Genomic DNA, 14235 nt, shown 5'->3' with positions numbered 1-14235 from the left:
CTCTTGTTACCGGAAATAACTGCTCATTTTCCACTCCTCCCTCCTAGGTCACACTTTTGAGAAAAAGAATCTGCATTCTGGGAACCAGAAGAAAAATATGAGACGGGAAGCATCGTGTCATGTGTGTGCTGCCTTTGGCTGAGCGTGTGGAGTCTTGCTCAGGTGGTGGGCACAGTGTGTTTGATCGTGGTGGCTTAAGGGGAACCTGGTGTTCAGAGCTGTGACTGTGGTGAGTATTTCTAAACATGCTTGGTTTGGGGGTAGCAAAGGGCAATGGAACGGAGGCTTTCTCAAACCTCACCCCTGACCCAAGGACTCAGGTCCAGCTCATCAGGGCTTTGAGGGAAGGGTCCTACCTCTCCCCAGGAAGAGGAAATACCCTCCTTCCCAGCACCACTAAAGCTGTGGTTTGGAGAGACGCCAGGGCTAGAGTGTTGTGGAGAAACCAATTGTTGTTAACATCTCATTTTCAGGCTGCACTCAGAGAAGCTGCCCTTGGCTGCTGGTAGCGCCAGGCCTTCTCTCCTCGTCATCATCCAGAGCAGCCAGTGTCCGGGAGGCAGATGGTAGGCTTAAGATCAGCCTGGCAGAATGCCAAGCCTAGGGCCCCTGGCACCCAGAGGCGAGGGGGTGCCTGCTGCTTGCCCTATCCCCACTCCCTGAGCTCTGTTTTCTACCTTATTAACTAAGGTCCTCCCTGGGGTGGGTTCCGGGGACAGGGGAACCCAGGTCCCCAAGGGTTCTTGGTTGGGTAGGGCTGCACAGGACAGCTTCAAGTCTGGATCTGGGGTAGTTGCTGCCTTCTTTCTTCACCACACCTGTGGTTTCCCTGGGGCTTGGTGGGGCATGTGTGTGTAGGACCTGCTCTGTTTTCAGCAAACCTCACAGAGACAGGAGCTTCGGGGTGACTTAGTCCCAGCCTGTCTCCTAGAAGTGTCTGTAAGAGCAGCCTTTGGGAGTGGCTGGGCACCAGCGAAAGGGGAACTGGGAGGAAGCGCCCAGCCAGAGCCTCAGTCCCAGAAGGGCAGGAGGGCAAGGGGAGAATGGTCATGCATTTCTTGGTGCCCACAGATGCCCCGCTCCAGTCTGCATCCATCCATCCCGTGTCCCAGGGGTCACGGGGCCCAGAAGGCAGCCTTGGTTCTGCTGACTGCCTGCCTGGGGACCCTTTGGGGGCTAGGAGCATCACCAGAGCACACTCTCCGGTGCCTGGTGCTCCACCTAGCCTCCGTGCAGCTGGGACAGCTGTTAAATGGGGTCTGCAGCCTGGCCGAGGAGCTGCGCCACATCCACTCCAGGTAACTCATTGCAGTACCCATGGTGACGGGGTTTCCAACATGTGTCACTCCCTTGATGCCTAGCCCTGCCCCTCCTTGAACCTTTCTGGCTGAGCTGGGCTGGGGGCTGGGGCCTGGCTGTCACCCACAGGTACCGGGACAGCTACTGGAGGACTGTGCAGGCCTGCCTGGGCTGCCCGTTCCGCCGTGGGACCTTGTTGCTGCTGTCCAGCTATTTCTACTATTTCCTTTCAAATGCGTTCAGCCTGCCCTTCACTTGGATGCTTGCCCTCCTGGGCCTCTCGCAGGCACTGAACATCCTCCTGGGCCTCAAGGTATGACACAGGGGGAGGTAGAAGCTCTGGCCAAGTGGAAGCTGCGGCTGGTGTGACCTGCCCTCAGTTGAATACTGGAAGTGGAACTGGTTTAAAGGTTGGAGTCCATGGAGTAGAACCTATAATGTCCTAGAACAGTGGGTTTGGCAATGGCAAAGGAGGGATCAAGTCAGGAGCAGGTTGGGAAGCCTTGGAGGAGGAGGAGGAGTTCTCTGGGTGTCCTTGATGGAGGACCCACATCCCCATCCCGCTGTCCACAGGGCCTGACCCCAGCTGAGATCTCTGCAGTCTGTGAAAAAGGGAATTTCAACGTGGCCCATGGGCTGGCATGGTCATATTACATCGGATATCTGCAGCTGATCCTGCCAGGTGGGCCATCCTCTCTGTCCCCATTTCTAGATCTAACAAAATAGACACTAAGACACACAGCCTCTTGTGTTTCTTAACACACAGAACTCACTATACTTTTCAAAGCATTTTCATGTCTACCAAATCCTTTAATCCCAAGGCATGAAGGATGTCATTATGATGCCTGGTTTGCAGAAAGGAATATGGGGCTTAGAGCCATTAAGTGACTTACCCAAGGTCACTAGTGAATTCTTTTTTTTTTTTTTTTAGAAGAAATCTTGCTTTGTCACCCAGCCTAGAGTAAGTGGTACCATCTTGGCTCACTGCAACCTCCTCCTCCCAGGTTCAAGTGATTCTCCTGGCTCAGGCTCCCGAGTAGCTCGGATTACAGGCACCCGCCACCAAGCCTGGCTAATTTTTGTATTTTTAGTAGATAGTAGAGACAGGGTTTCACTGTATTGGCCAGGCTGGTCTCGAACTCCTGACCTCAAGTGATCTGCCTGCCTCAGCCTCCCAAAGTGTGGGATTACAGGTGTGAGCCACCACGCCCAGCCGTAAATTCTTTCAATAAATATTTACTGCATGCTGTGTGCTCTCATGTACATTTTATTTTATTTTTTTGAGATGGGGTCTCGCCCAGGCTGGAGTGCAGTGGCGCGATCTCAGCTCACTGCAAGCTCCGCCTCCCGGGTTTACACCATTCTCCTGCCCCAGCCTCCCGAGTAGCTGGGACTACAGGCGCCCGCCACCTCGCCCAGCTAGTTTTTTGTATTTTTTAGTAGAGACGGGGTTTCACCATGTTAGCCAAGATGGTCTCGATCTCCTGACCTCGTGATCCACCCGTCTTGGCTCCCAAAGTGCTGGGATCACAGGCTTGAGCCACCACGCCCGGCCTCATGTGCATTTTCTAATTCACACCCTGTGAGGAAGGAATAATCTTCATTCCTGTTTTGTTTACTTATTTTTAAAAATAAGAGGGTTTTGCTGTGTTACCCAGCCTAGTCTCAGCTCCTGGGCTCAAGCAATCCTCTTGCCTTGGCCTGCCAAAATGCAGAGATAACAGGCAGGAGTCACCATGCCCATCCCTATTTTAGATTTTTTTTTTTGGACGAAGTCTCACTCTGTTGCCCAGGCTGAAGTACAGTGGCACAATCTCGACTCACTGCAACCTCTGCCTTCTGGGTTCAAGTCATTCTCCTGCCTCAGCCTCCCACGTAGCTGGAATTACAGGTGCCCACGACCATGCCTGGCTAATTTTTTTGTATTTTTAGTAAAGACGGGGTTTCACCATGTTGCCCAGGCTGGTCTTGAATTCCTGACCTCAAGTAAACCACCCACGTCGGCTTCCCAAAGTGCTGGGATTACAGAGATGAGCCACCGCACTGGCCTTAGATTTTTTTTTTTTTTTTTTAGATGGAGTTTCACTCTTTCGCCCAGATGGGAGTGAAGTGGCACAATCTGGGCTCACTGCAACCTCTCCTTCCCAGGTTCCAGTGATTCTCCTGCCTCAGCCTCCCAAGTAGCTGGGATTTTAGTGGCCCACCACCATGCCCACCTAATTTTTGTATTTTCAGTACAGACGGGGTTTCAACATGTTGGGTAGGCTAGTCTCAAACTCCTGACCTCAAGTCATCCACCTGCCTTGGCCTCCCAAAGTGCTAGAATTATAGGCGTGAGCTGCTGTGCCCAGCGTTTTTTTTTTTTTTTTAAGTGCAGTTCTGAGAGATCAAGTGACTTATCCGACATCACATAGCTTAGAGAGAAGAAGAGAAAGGATTTGAACCCAGGTTTGTCCAGAGCCTGGACCCTAGACCACTGCACTGTGGAGCCTCTTTTTTTTTTTTTTTTTTTTTTGAGATGAAGTCTCTTTCTGTTGCCCAGACTGGAGTACAGTGGTGACAAGATCTTGGCTCACTGCAACCTCTGCCTCCCAGGTTCAAGTGATTCTCCTGCCTCAGCTTCCTGAATAGCTAAGATCACAGGCACGTGCCACCATGCCTGGCTAATTTTTGTATTTTTAGTAGAGACATGGTTTCACCATGTTGCCCAGGCTGGTCTCGAACTCCTGACCTCAAAGGATCCACCTGCCTCTGCCTCCCAAAGTGCTGGGATTACAGGTGTGAGCCACTGTGCCTGGCCTAAGCCTGTGTGTATTATTCCTCTGACTTGCAGGCTAAAGCTGCAGCTCTTCCATATCTCATTGCTGTCTCCTAAGGCTTCTGCTAGGAGACTGATCTGGGGCTAGAGGCTTCCCTCTGTGTACAGGAGAATGCTGGAAATGTCACTTCCCAGTGCTGTGCCTGCCTCTCAGCCCTGAAAGCCATGGTGGAAAGGGGTGGGGCTGACATAGACATCTGAGGAAAGAAGTGAGGGAGGGCAAAGGGCAGTGCAGTAAGAGGAGGGATGGGAAGGGCTTTTGGAGGCGCTGCCCCCCCGGCCTCCTGTATAATGAGAGTGCACTGGACTCTCCATTCTCTGGCACCTACATACTGCAGGGGCCACTGACCTGGGTCTCACTCCTGAATTAGGTGGGAGATAGGGTCAGCAGGAATGACTTCTTGGGCTTCCCTGCCTCAGGACTCCAGGCCCGGATTCAAACTTACAATCAGCATTACAACAACCTGCTACGGGGTGCAGTGAGCCAGCGGCTGTATATCCTCCTCCCGTTGGACTGTGGGGTGCCTGATAACCTGAGTATGGCTGATCCCAACATTCGCTTCCTGGATAAACTGCCCCAGCAGACCGCTGACCGTGCTGGCATCAAAGATAGGGTTTACAGCAATAGCATCTATGAGCTTCTGGAGAACGGGCAGCGGGTGAGTGTGCAGGGGAGTGGGGGTCCCTGGGCAGAGGTCAGGACCCCAGAACCCTGAGCCCTAGCCAAGAACTGATGAAAATTCACTGCCCTTCTCTGAGCTGTAGTGTCCCTAGCTGGTCCCAGGTCTGGGCAGGATTCAGAACCGAATGATAATGATAAGTAACATTTATTGAGCACTTACTACATGCTGGATGCTATTCTGGGTGTGTCATCTGATCACCTCATTGAAATCTCACCACCACCCTACGGGGTAGGGACTGTTAGCATCCCCACTTTACAGAGGAGGACACTGAGGCTCAGAGACACCATAGGAAAGTGGACGATTTCAACTTGACTGTACTATGCTCTTGACCATAAAGCTGCCCCAGACGAAGCCTGTGAGAACATCTGAAGGATTTCATGTGGGTACAGGGGAACCCAGATCAGAGTTGAACCCCAGAGCCCAGCCCCAGACCTGATTCCTAGCTGGAGCAGTTGACAGCCTCGCTCTGCAGGTCTTGCCCTAGGATCTTAGGAGAAGGATCTGTGAAGGGTAAATTTAGCCCAGCCCTGTCCCTGATTTCAGAGTTGGGTATCAGAGGCAAAGGCAGGCCAGACGGCATAGACCCCATTAGGGTGGCCACCTCCCAGGACTCTATCGTTACAGGCTGAGAGAATGGGGCCTCAGTCTGTGGTACTGGGGGCCACAGCCTGGACTGGATCCTCCGTTCTCCATCCGCCTGGTCCCTGGCTTAGTCTGGTCTTCCTCTTACCTCCTCCAGGCAGGCACCTGCGTCCTGGAGTACGCCACCCCCTTGCAGACTTTGTTTGCCATGTCACAACATGGTCAAGCTGGATTTAGCCGGGAGGATCGGCTTGAGCAGGCCAAACTCTTCTGCCGGACACTTGAGGACATCCTGGCAGATAACCCTGAGTCTCAGAACAACTGCCGCCTCATTGTCTACCAGGGTGAGGAGTTGATAGGGTGAGAGGTTGATAGGTTGGAAGGCAGGAGGAGTCAGGGGTCCCAGGGTCTCCCAAAGAGTCAGAAGGGGCTACAGCAGCACCATGCCCTGGGCCTGACCTTCCTTCCCTGGGAGAAGCCCCCCTCTTCCCAGCACACCAGATTGCTTTTTTAGGTCTTTGACTGTAGTCCCTCAGTGGAGCCTGAAGAGATGGGTTCTAGGGGCCCCTCACTTCATCTAGGATTCCAGAGGAAACAGAAGAGTCCCAGGCCAGTATGTAGTGGGCACAGGAGACTGGGGCTGCAGGCTTGGCTCCACTACTCCCTCACTGTATGACCTTGGGCATGTTTCTGCTCCTCTCTGAACATCAGCTTTAGAAGTGAGAGAGTGGAATTTCATTCTCTCTGAAATCACTTCTTTTTTTTTTTGAGACAGAGTCTCGCTCTGCTGTCTAGACTAGAGTGAAATGGCTCGATCTCGGGTCACTGCAACCTCCACCTCCCAGGTTCAAGCGATTCTCCTCCCTCAGCCTCGCGAGTAGCTGGGACTACAGGTGCCCATCACCGTGCCCGGCTAATTTTTGTATTTTTAGTACAGACGGGATTTCACCATATTGGCCAGGCTAGTCTCGAACTCCTGACCTCGTGATCCACCTGCCTCAGCTTCCCAAAGTGCTGGGATTATAGGCGTGAGCCGCTGCACCCAGCCTGAAACCACTTCTAGCCTAGGATTCCATGAAACTCTAGTCCCAGTGGCTGGGGGGTGGGTAGGAAGAGGGGGTAGGGAGGGTTAGGGGATCTTCCCAGCAAGTCCTCTAGGTGTGTTCGAGTGGGAATGTGTAAGATCCTCTCTCCACTCTCCCCCATCTCCCTGTTCCAGAACCTGCAGATGACAGCAGCTTCTCACTGTCCCAAGAGGTTCTCCGGCACCTGCGGCAGGAGGAAAAGGAAGAGGTTACTGTGGGCAGCTTGAAGACCTCAGCGGTGCCCAGTTCCTCCACAATGTCCCAAGAGCCTGAGCTCCTCATCAGTGGAATGGAAAAGCCCCTCCCTCTCCGCACGGATTTCTCCTGAGACCCAGGGTCACCCTGCCAGAGCCTCCAGTGGCCTCCAAGCCTCTGGACTGGGGGCTTTCTTCAGTGGCTGCATGTCCAGCAGAGCTATTTCCTTCCACAGGGGGCCTTGCAGGGAAGGGTCCAGGACTTGACATCTTAAGATGAGTCCTGTCCCCTTGGGCCAGTCGTTTCCCCTCTCTGAGCCTCGGTGTCTTCAACCTGTGAAGTGGGATCATAATCACTGCCTTACCTACCTCACAGTGAGGACTGAGTGTGTGGAAGTTTTTTTGTTTTTGTTTTTGTTTTTTTTTTTTTTTTTTGAGACGGAGTCTCGCTCTGTCGCCCAGGCTGGAGTGCAGTGGCCGGATCTCAGCTCACTGCAAGCTCCGCCTCCCGGGTTCACGCCATTCTCCTGCCTCAGCCTCCCGAGTAGCTGGGATTACAGGCGCCCACCACCTCGCCCGGCTAGTTTTTTGTATTTTTTAGTAGAGACGGGGTTTCACCGGGTTAGCCAGGATGGTCTCGATCTCCTGACCTTGTGATCCCCCCGTCTCGGCCTCCCAAAGTGCTGGGATTACAGGCTTGAGCCACCGTGCCCGGCTGGAAGTTTTTTGTAAACTCTGGATGCTAGGTACTTAGGGAATGTGCCGGGTGTCTTTCATGCGGCCTTCCAGACCCACTCCCCAGCCTTCTGCCCTTCCTCTGCCCGAGGACACCGAACTCTCTCGATGGTCTCGACAGGCTCCCTTGCCCTTTGGCTCCTGGTCATGTTCTATTATTGGGGAGCCCCAGCAGGAGAATGGAGGGGAGGAGGAGGCTGAGTTTGCTGTAATGAATCCCCCGGCTCCTGCCCTGCAGCATCAAGGTTGCTGTGGACTCTCCTGCTGGGCAACTCTTGAGTAATCATGACTATCTCTGGGATTCTGGCACCACTTCCTTCCCTGGCCCCTTAAGCCTAGCCGTGTATCCACCGCCCCCCACTGCCAGCCGACTAGAGTACTCCCTCTCACTTGTGGTTTCCTTGTACTCCACCCTTTTCCCTTCTTACAGCACACCTCAGATTACCCAATGTGAGTGCATCGTCTTTTTCTTGCTGGACTCTGACTGATATAATAGATGGGAATTACTGTCCCTGATGTCCAAACCTGCCTGCACATGCATGCCTCCCTTCACCCCTCCTTATCCTAGTACAGGGCAGCAGGGTGCTGGGTGTCATTTTCCATCCCGACAGAGCCTACTAGTCAGGCTGAGGCACCTGTCCTTTCAGTGCCTTTCTCTTCCGTGAGAGGCTTGGGGAGCAGGGACCACAGGCTGGCCTAAGCCAGCACACAGATGATGCCATGAGGGTACACAGCTGTGTCCTGGGCAAGGGGCCACTCAAAGGAGCAGGTGACACTAACTATAGGTGCCAGATGAGAGAGCCTGCAAAGGGACAAGGGGAAAGAGTTTGTGTGATGAGATGGGACAGTCCCTGGAGGGCCTTGGACAGCACAGCCAACTGCCGTGCCGTACCTTCCGCCATCACGGTTACAACTGAGTCACCGATTCCACACTGTGGTGGCGCAGCTGCCCCCATCTGGGAGGGAAGGCAGCCCATCTCTGTTAGTTTCATTTGTCTCACCAGGCTGGGCTCGTTCCCTCCCTCCCATTTTTTTTTTTTTTTTTCTTTTTTGAGATAGAGTTTCATTGTTGTCACTCAGGTTGGAGTGCAATGGCGTGATCTCGGCTCACTACAACCTCTGCCTCCAGGGTTCAGGTGATTCTTCTGCCTCAGCCTCCCTAGTAGCTGGGTTTACAGATATGCACCACCATGCCTGGCTAATTTTGTATTTTTAGTAGAGACGGGATTTCGCCAGGCTAGTCTTGAACTCCTGACCTTGGGTGATCCTCCCACTTTGGCCTCCCAAAGTGTTAGGATTACAGGCGTGAGGCACCGTGGCTGGCCTTTTTTTTTTTTTTTTTTTTTTTGTCACAAATGCTCAATATACATTTCTGAGTACAGCATGACTGTGGAGAAACACTCCACACAGACACACATGGGTCAGAAGGAACTGGCTGCCCCTAAGGACGGCAGAGCCAAGGGAGTCAAGAGGGAACAGTCCCCACTCTCCCTAAGTATCCCAGCCACCCTGTCCCCAAGGCCTGAAGATCCTCCATCATCACACCAGTGGCTCGTATACTAGAAACCAGCCCAGAATCAAAGGCCTTTCCAATCCATCCAGTCCCTATCATGGGGCTTAGGCTGTGGAGTCTGATGGCCCCAGGTTCAAATCCTGACTCTACCACGTAGTACCTGTGTCTACCTAAGTATCTTGATAACCCTCGGTTTCCCCAAGTGTAAAATGGGGATAGGAGTGGCCCCTCCCCTGGAGGTTGCTGTGAGGAGTGAATGGTATCGTATCTGTAGGTCCACAGAGAAGCCTGGTGTCCAGCACATAGCTGACCCACAACACGAGGCAGCTATTAACACGTTAGCTGCCGCTCCCTGATCCCAAAGGAGGCAAGCCTGCCCTTTGCGCACTCTGCAATCCCCACCTCTGTTCCTTTTTATCTCCTGTTATTTCCCAGCCTCCCTGGCTGTGCTGGGGTCTTGCTGATGCCGCCAGGGGACTTCTTGTCCCCAGGAGTTCCCCAGGGTACAGCACCAGAAGTCCGGCCATAAATGTTTGTCTGCGTGTTCTTGACTGCAGACGAGTGAGATTCAGAGGTGCTGGGGAAGGCAGTGCCACCAGCAGACACTGAGTCACCAGAAGGCCCAGTTTTGTCTTCCTGGCTGCTGGATGCATCATCCTGAACCCCCTGCTGACTAGACCCAGGCCCTCCCACTGCTGGGAGTGGTCCCCACCCCGCTCCTTCCTTCCCAAAACAAATTGCATGGAGCTCCTTTTCCTTTCCTGTTTTCTCATCAGCTGGAAAGATCTGGGAAATGTCCTATGGTACATTCTAGGCTTATTCCAACAGGCCCAGGCACACAGAAAGTGGGAGGCCATGAGAGCCTCCCAAATCCCCACTATCCCTTCTGGGGAGGCAAGACAGAGTCAGTGGGGGCCTCTGAAAGCCAATGTTTGAACTATAAATTGTGCTTGGGCTTACAAGGACTTTGGAGCTTGTCAACAAGGTCTGGGCCCTAGCAGCCGAAGGACTGCCCCTGACTGACCAAGGAGAACAGACGTTCGTCACTTCCTTGAGCCCAGTGAGTCTCAGGGAAGGCAGACACCAGCTTCTCCGCCTGGGCTCTCCCTGGCTGGCCTTTGTAGGATGAGGGCCGCTCCGCAGGGCCTCTGACATTCCTGCTTGGGGGAGGTGGTGGAATCTCCTGAGTTGGATTCACATTACAAGGGAAGGAGATCAGAGGTGCACTGAAGGGGCAGAGACTCAGAAAAGGAGATTCAGGGGTCTGGTGGTCCCTGAAGAGGAGGGAGGGACTTTGTGAGGTGGCCTTGGGCCCTGGGGAGGCCACCAGCAGCATGTTTCTGGGCAGGGCCCTCAAGCTTTGATTTCTCCTGCCCACCACAGGGCTTTCTCTATAAATGTTCTGAGAGAGCAGCTCCAGCTGAGTCCAGTGTGCCCTTCCGACGCTCTGATGCCCAGGCTCCAATTTGCTTTTACCCTAGTTCTCTGCCTGGTTTCTTGTTCTGAGCTAAGTCAGGTTAACTTTCCAAAGTCTCCCTCCTACAGATAAGTGACTTCATCGATGCTGGGCCTGGGTCCATCTGGTGCAGAGCAGGAGCCAGGGACAAGAGGGCCCCACGGTGCTTCTTCAGGACTGTCTTGGGGGCCCAGCGCCCGCCAGTGGATGAGGTAGATGCCACCGTCTGGCTTTGGGGTCAGTGGCTCTGTAGGGAGAGTGGCATGGCCCTGGTGCAGCCTTGGCCCAAAATGGACTGCCACTATGATGCAGACTGCTAGCAGAACAAAGACAGCAACGATGATGGTGACCATGGGCAGCCCATCACCTCGAGGTTGTTCCCAGATGCCACCAAGCACCTCCGGAAGCTGCCTCTGGGACTCCTGCCCTGATGAACTGTTCACAGCTGGAGAAGGCCAGGAGTAGTGGCCAGCCTGGGAGGAGAGTGGCAGAGAAAGAGGGTGACATGGATGTATACATACAGAAAAAGACTAAAATAGAAAGAGACAAACACCCAAAGGAACCTGAGGCAGGAGAATGAGGGCGGGAGGGACCAAAGACAAAGACAGAAAGACAAAAAGTCAGAGTAAAGATCTGGAGAGAGGTACAGAATACAGAGATAAACCACATGGCAGCAGAGACAATAAAAGAAAAGTCAGAAAAGGCAGAGTGGGATACAGAGAGGGAGAAAGAAAGACAAAAGGGGAAAGAAAAACGCACATAAAAACAGACAGAAATAAAGATAGAGACAGAGACAGAGAAAAAAGAAACAGACACAGGGAGACAAAGACATTCAGACAGGGACAAAGAGTGCTGGTTTCATCACAGTTCAGCATATATAGTTTGGCCCCCCAAGTTTCCTCCCACTGTCCCCTCTTCCCAGGTCTCCAGCAAAATTCCTAAATAGATCCTGTGCTCTGGGTCAGGAGTCTTGGCACACTATGGGCTGCTGTCCCTACATCCTAGGCAGTGGGAAGAGAGCACCTGCTTCTTCAAGTCCTGGGGAAAGGGGGTCCTTGTCCAGCATCTTAGGCTCCCCTTACTCCCCACTCACACGGAAGACAGACAGGCGGTGCCCTGGTGGTGGGAGAGGTAGAGATAGAGGTAGAGGGGACGTGAACTTAGAAGGCAGGGGGATGCCTCATCCCATAGCTGTGCCCCCGCCACCCTGCCAAGGTCTCAGCATCAGGTTCTGGGGTCTTGGAGGAGAGGGAGTACCCAGTGTGGACTTCTGGCTCTGCCCACTATGGATTGAGGAAACCCTGTGCCAGTCTTCCTCTGTCAAAGTCCCAGTGTTCTTCTACCAAAAGCTGGGGGTCATGATCCATACCCCTGTCTGACTCCACCCTGCTGGATATCAGATGGGGGTGGTGGCATTGTAGTAAAGGTAGCAAACTGCAAAACTGTAAACCCTAGAGCTGAGGTCCTCACAGGCCCAATAAACTTTTCCTCCCCAGCTTCCCCTTCCCAGATGGGCCATCCTGGAACAGATCTTAGCCGGTGGAGCCCCTCCCTCTAGCCCTGGACCCTCAGCGTGGCCCTCCCTATGGGAAGGCCAGGAAAGGCTGCCCAGGACAAACCCATGTCCTTTAGCCCCTCAGTCCCCCTGTCCACACTATCCCATCTCCCACATGCATCCCTTTGCCTGTGGAAAGGCACCCCCCTCTCCCTACCTTTCAACTATCTCTGGGTCCCAGGCCACGAAGCTCCCAGGGCAGGGGGTGGGGAAGCAGCTCTAGATGTGCAGAGGAAAAGGGGAAGCTGAGGCTGGTGACAGACAGGGGGCCCCTGCAGGGAGTCAGCTCAGCCTGGCAGGAAGGGGCGAGCAGAGTCTACCTGGTGCATTGTCCGGGCTGGCACAGGGCTCCCTTGGGACTGGCAGCCAGCCGGGTAAAGGAGGGCTGGCCGCCCTAGCTCAGCCCCTACCCGGAGCTGCCACGTCTGCGGGGCCCATGAGCACACACCCTCACCGCTCTCCTGTGCTTGCACTTCCTTCCAGGAACATCTGGGCTACCCTGGGCTCTGCCCTTAACTCTGATAGTACCTTAATCTTCTTCCTTGGCGCCTCCTTTCATGCCCCCTGCCAGCTTCAGGAGCCTGGATGTGCCTGCCTACGCCCCCTCCACCAGATCCCAGAAGCCTGGCCAGAGCCCCGACCCAACCTGCCCCCCACCAAGTCATGCTGGCTCCTTGCCTTAACCGATTTCCTGGAGTTACTGTCCTTTGATCTTTTCTTTCTAAATGCAATATTTCAAACACAATGGAAATTGCAGATACATTCTCTCTTTAATAAATACATAGTAAGGGCGGTGAGCGCGTCACTTCCTGCCGCTGCCAGGCGCGTCCTCCCGCGCGCTATGACTGACAGTGCAGAGCCAGGCGGGGCGGCGGCCCGGAATCGGAGTCGGAGTCGTGGTGACCAGCTGCAAGCATCCGCGTTGCGTCCTCCTGGGGTAGAGGAAACGCTCGGTTGGAGCCGGCAGTTTCCAACTTCCTGGAGGTCATTTGGAGTTCGGTGAGACCTGGGCAGAATGTGCTCAAAGGGAAACCTGGGAAGAAGTAGCTCTTCACCTGAAAAATGTTCGCTTTGCCTCAGTTGTGAATTCTTTTCACTGAGAAGGAGAATTACCATTATGTTATTGTATTAATAAAAGGAGAAGTAGATGTGACTTATGATTCAGAACCAAAGAATGTAGAACCTGAAAAAAATGAAAGTTGGGAGGGGGTTCCTTGGGAAGAATTTCCTCCTCTGGACCAGCTTATCTGGGGACTGCATTGTTCAAAATAACAAGACTATGATCCATTTAAAGAAGATCTGAACCATCTCGTGGGATACAAAGGAAATCATCTCTAGGTGGCTGAGAAGATTTCTTGATTTTCTTTAAAAACACAAGAATAAGGTCTGGTTAGGGAATGAAAAATGTCTACATTTCAGAACAACTCCATTTTATCTAAAAAAGTTCTTATGATCGCCAATTTATTTGCAATCTCTTAATGTATCCACCACCCTTTCAGCCAGTACTTGAGAAAATTTTTCTGAAATATGTCATTGAATTGTATTCCAGACACAGAATATATGATAAATACTGATATTATGGGTAATCTGCTTTCCATATTTACCCGTGATATTTACTGTGCAGTTTGTCATTACTAGTTTGCATGGAGTAGGAGCAGTCTAATTTGCCTTAGTGTTTCTGTTCAAATAGAGACCTGAATTCAAATATTGTAGTTTAGGTTCAAACACAGTATGCCTGTTGCAAAATTTACCAAATTTGTTGATTACTTCTCTTTTATTAAAGAAATGTTGGCCGGGCACGGTGGCTCAAGCCTGTAATCCCAGCACTTTGGGAGGCCGAGACGGGCGGATCACGAGGTGAGGAGATCGAGACCATCCTGGCTAACACGGTGAAACCCCGTCTCTACTAAAAATACAAAAACTAGCTGGGCGAGGTGGCGGGCGCCTGTAGTCTCAGCTACTCGGGAGGCTGAGGCAGGAGAATGGCGTAAACCCGGGAGGCGGAGCTTGCAGTGAGCTGAGATCCCGCCACTGCACCCCAGTCCCGGGGAAAAAAAAAAAACCACACCACAAAAAAAAAAAAAAAAAAAAAAAGAAATGTTGGGGAGAGGGTAATAAATACATTGTGACAATCTTTGCAACTTACAGGGAATAGGACAGGTCATTAGGGTGTATTTCCCAGTGTTTGGACGAACGGAGGCAAGATGGTGCACTTCCGGGTTCTTCTTCACCACCAACTCTTCCCGCGCGACGCGAAAAGGCAGCCGGCCCCGGGAGGGTGCAGACCAACTGGGCATGCGCCAGGTGACGTCAAT

At 52.8% G+C, this 14235-nt stretch overlaps 2 protein-coding genes and 1 pseudogene across 3 annotated transcripts; 2 read left to right on the top strand and 1 right to left on the bottom strand.

Moving 5' to 3' along the window:
- LOC113224863 (stimulator of interferon genes protein) lies at window positions 1-7121 on the top strand. The gene is made up of 8 exons (XM_026454486.2): window positions 1-229; window positions 474-566; window positions 1072-1298; window positions 1429-1612; window positions 1873-1981; window positions 4538-4776; window positions 5540-5726; window positions 6602-7121. The coding sequence occupies exons 2-8, from the start codon at window positions 564-566 to the stop codon at window positions 6793-6795; spliced, it is 1143 nt and encodes a 380-aa protein (XP_026310271.1). The 5' UTR covers window positions 1-229; window positions 474-563; the 3' UTR covers window positions 6796-7121.
- A 2535-nt stretch (window positions 7122-9656) lies between these two features.
- On the bottom strand, window positions 9657-12562 carry LOC113224864 (small integral membrane protein 33). Of its 2 annotated transcripts, none has more exons than XM_026454487.2 (2): window positions 12241-12267; window positions 9657-10838 (listed from the first exon to the last, which is right to left on the bottom strand). In XM_026454487.2, exons 1-2 carry the CDS (start codon window positions 12247-12249, stop codon window positions 10449-10451), a joined length of 399 nt encoding a protein of 132 aa, XP_026310272.1. In that variant the 5' UTR covers window positions 12250-12267; the 3' UTR covers window positions 9657-10448. The 2 variants fall into 2 exon arrangements, 1 of the variants encoding a protein (XP_026310272.1); XR_003309460.1 differs by having other exon boundaries at window positions 10707-10838; window positions 12078-12562.
- A 206-nt stretch (window positions 12563-12768) lies between these two features.
- Window positions 12769-13806, top strand: LOC113224856 (annotated as a pseudogene).
- The last annotated feature ends 429 nt before the right edge of the window (window positions 13807-14235 follow it).

Source organism: Piliocolobus tephrosceles, chromosome 4 (genome assembly GCF_002776525.5).
Source record: "Piliocolobus tephrosceles isolate RC106 chromosome 4, ASM277652v3, whole genome shotgun sequence".
NCBI lineage: Eukaryota > Metazoa > Chordata > Mammalia > Primates > Cercopithecidae > Piliocolobus > Piliocolobus tephrosceles.
Note: the sequence above shows the minus strand (reverse complement) of the source record. Positions and strands in the feature narration are given on the sequence as shown.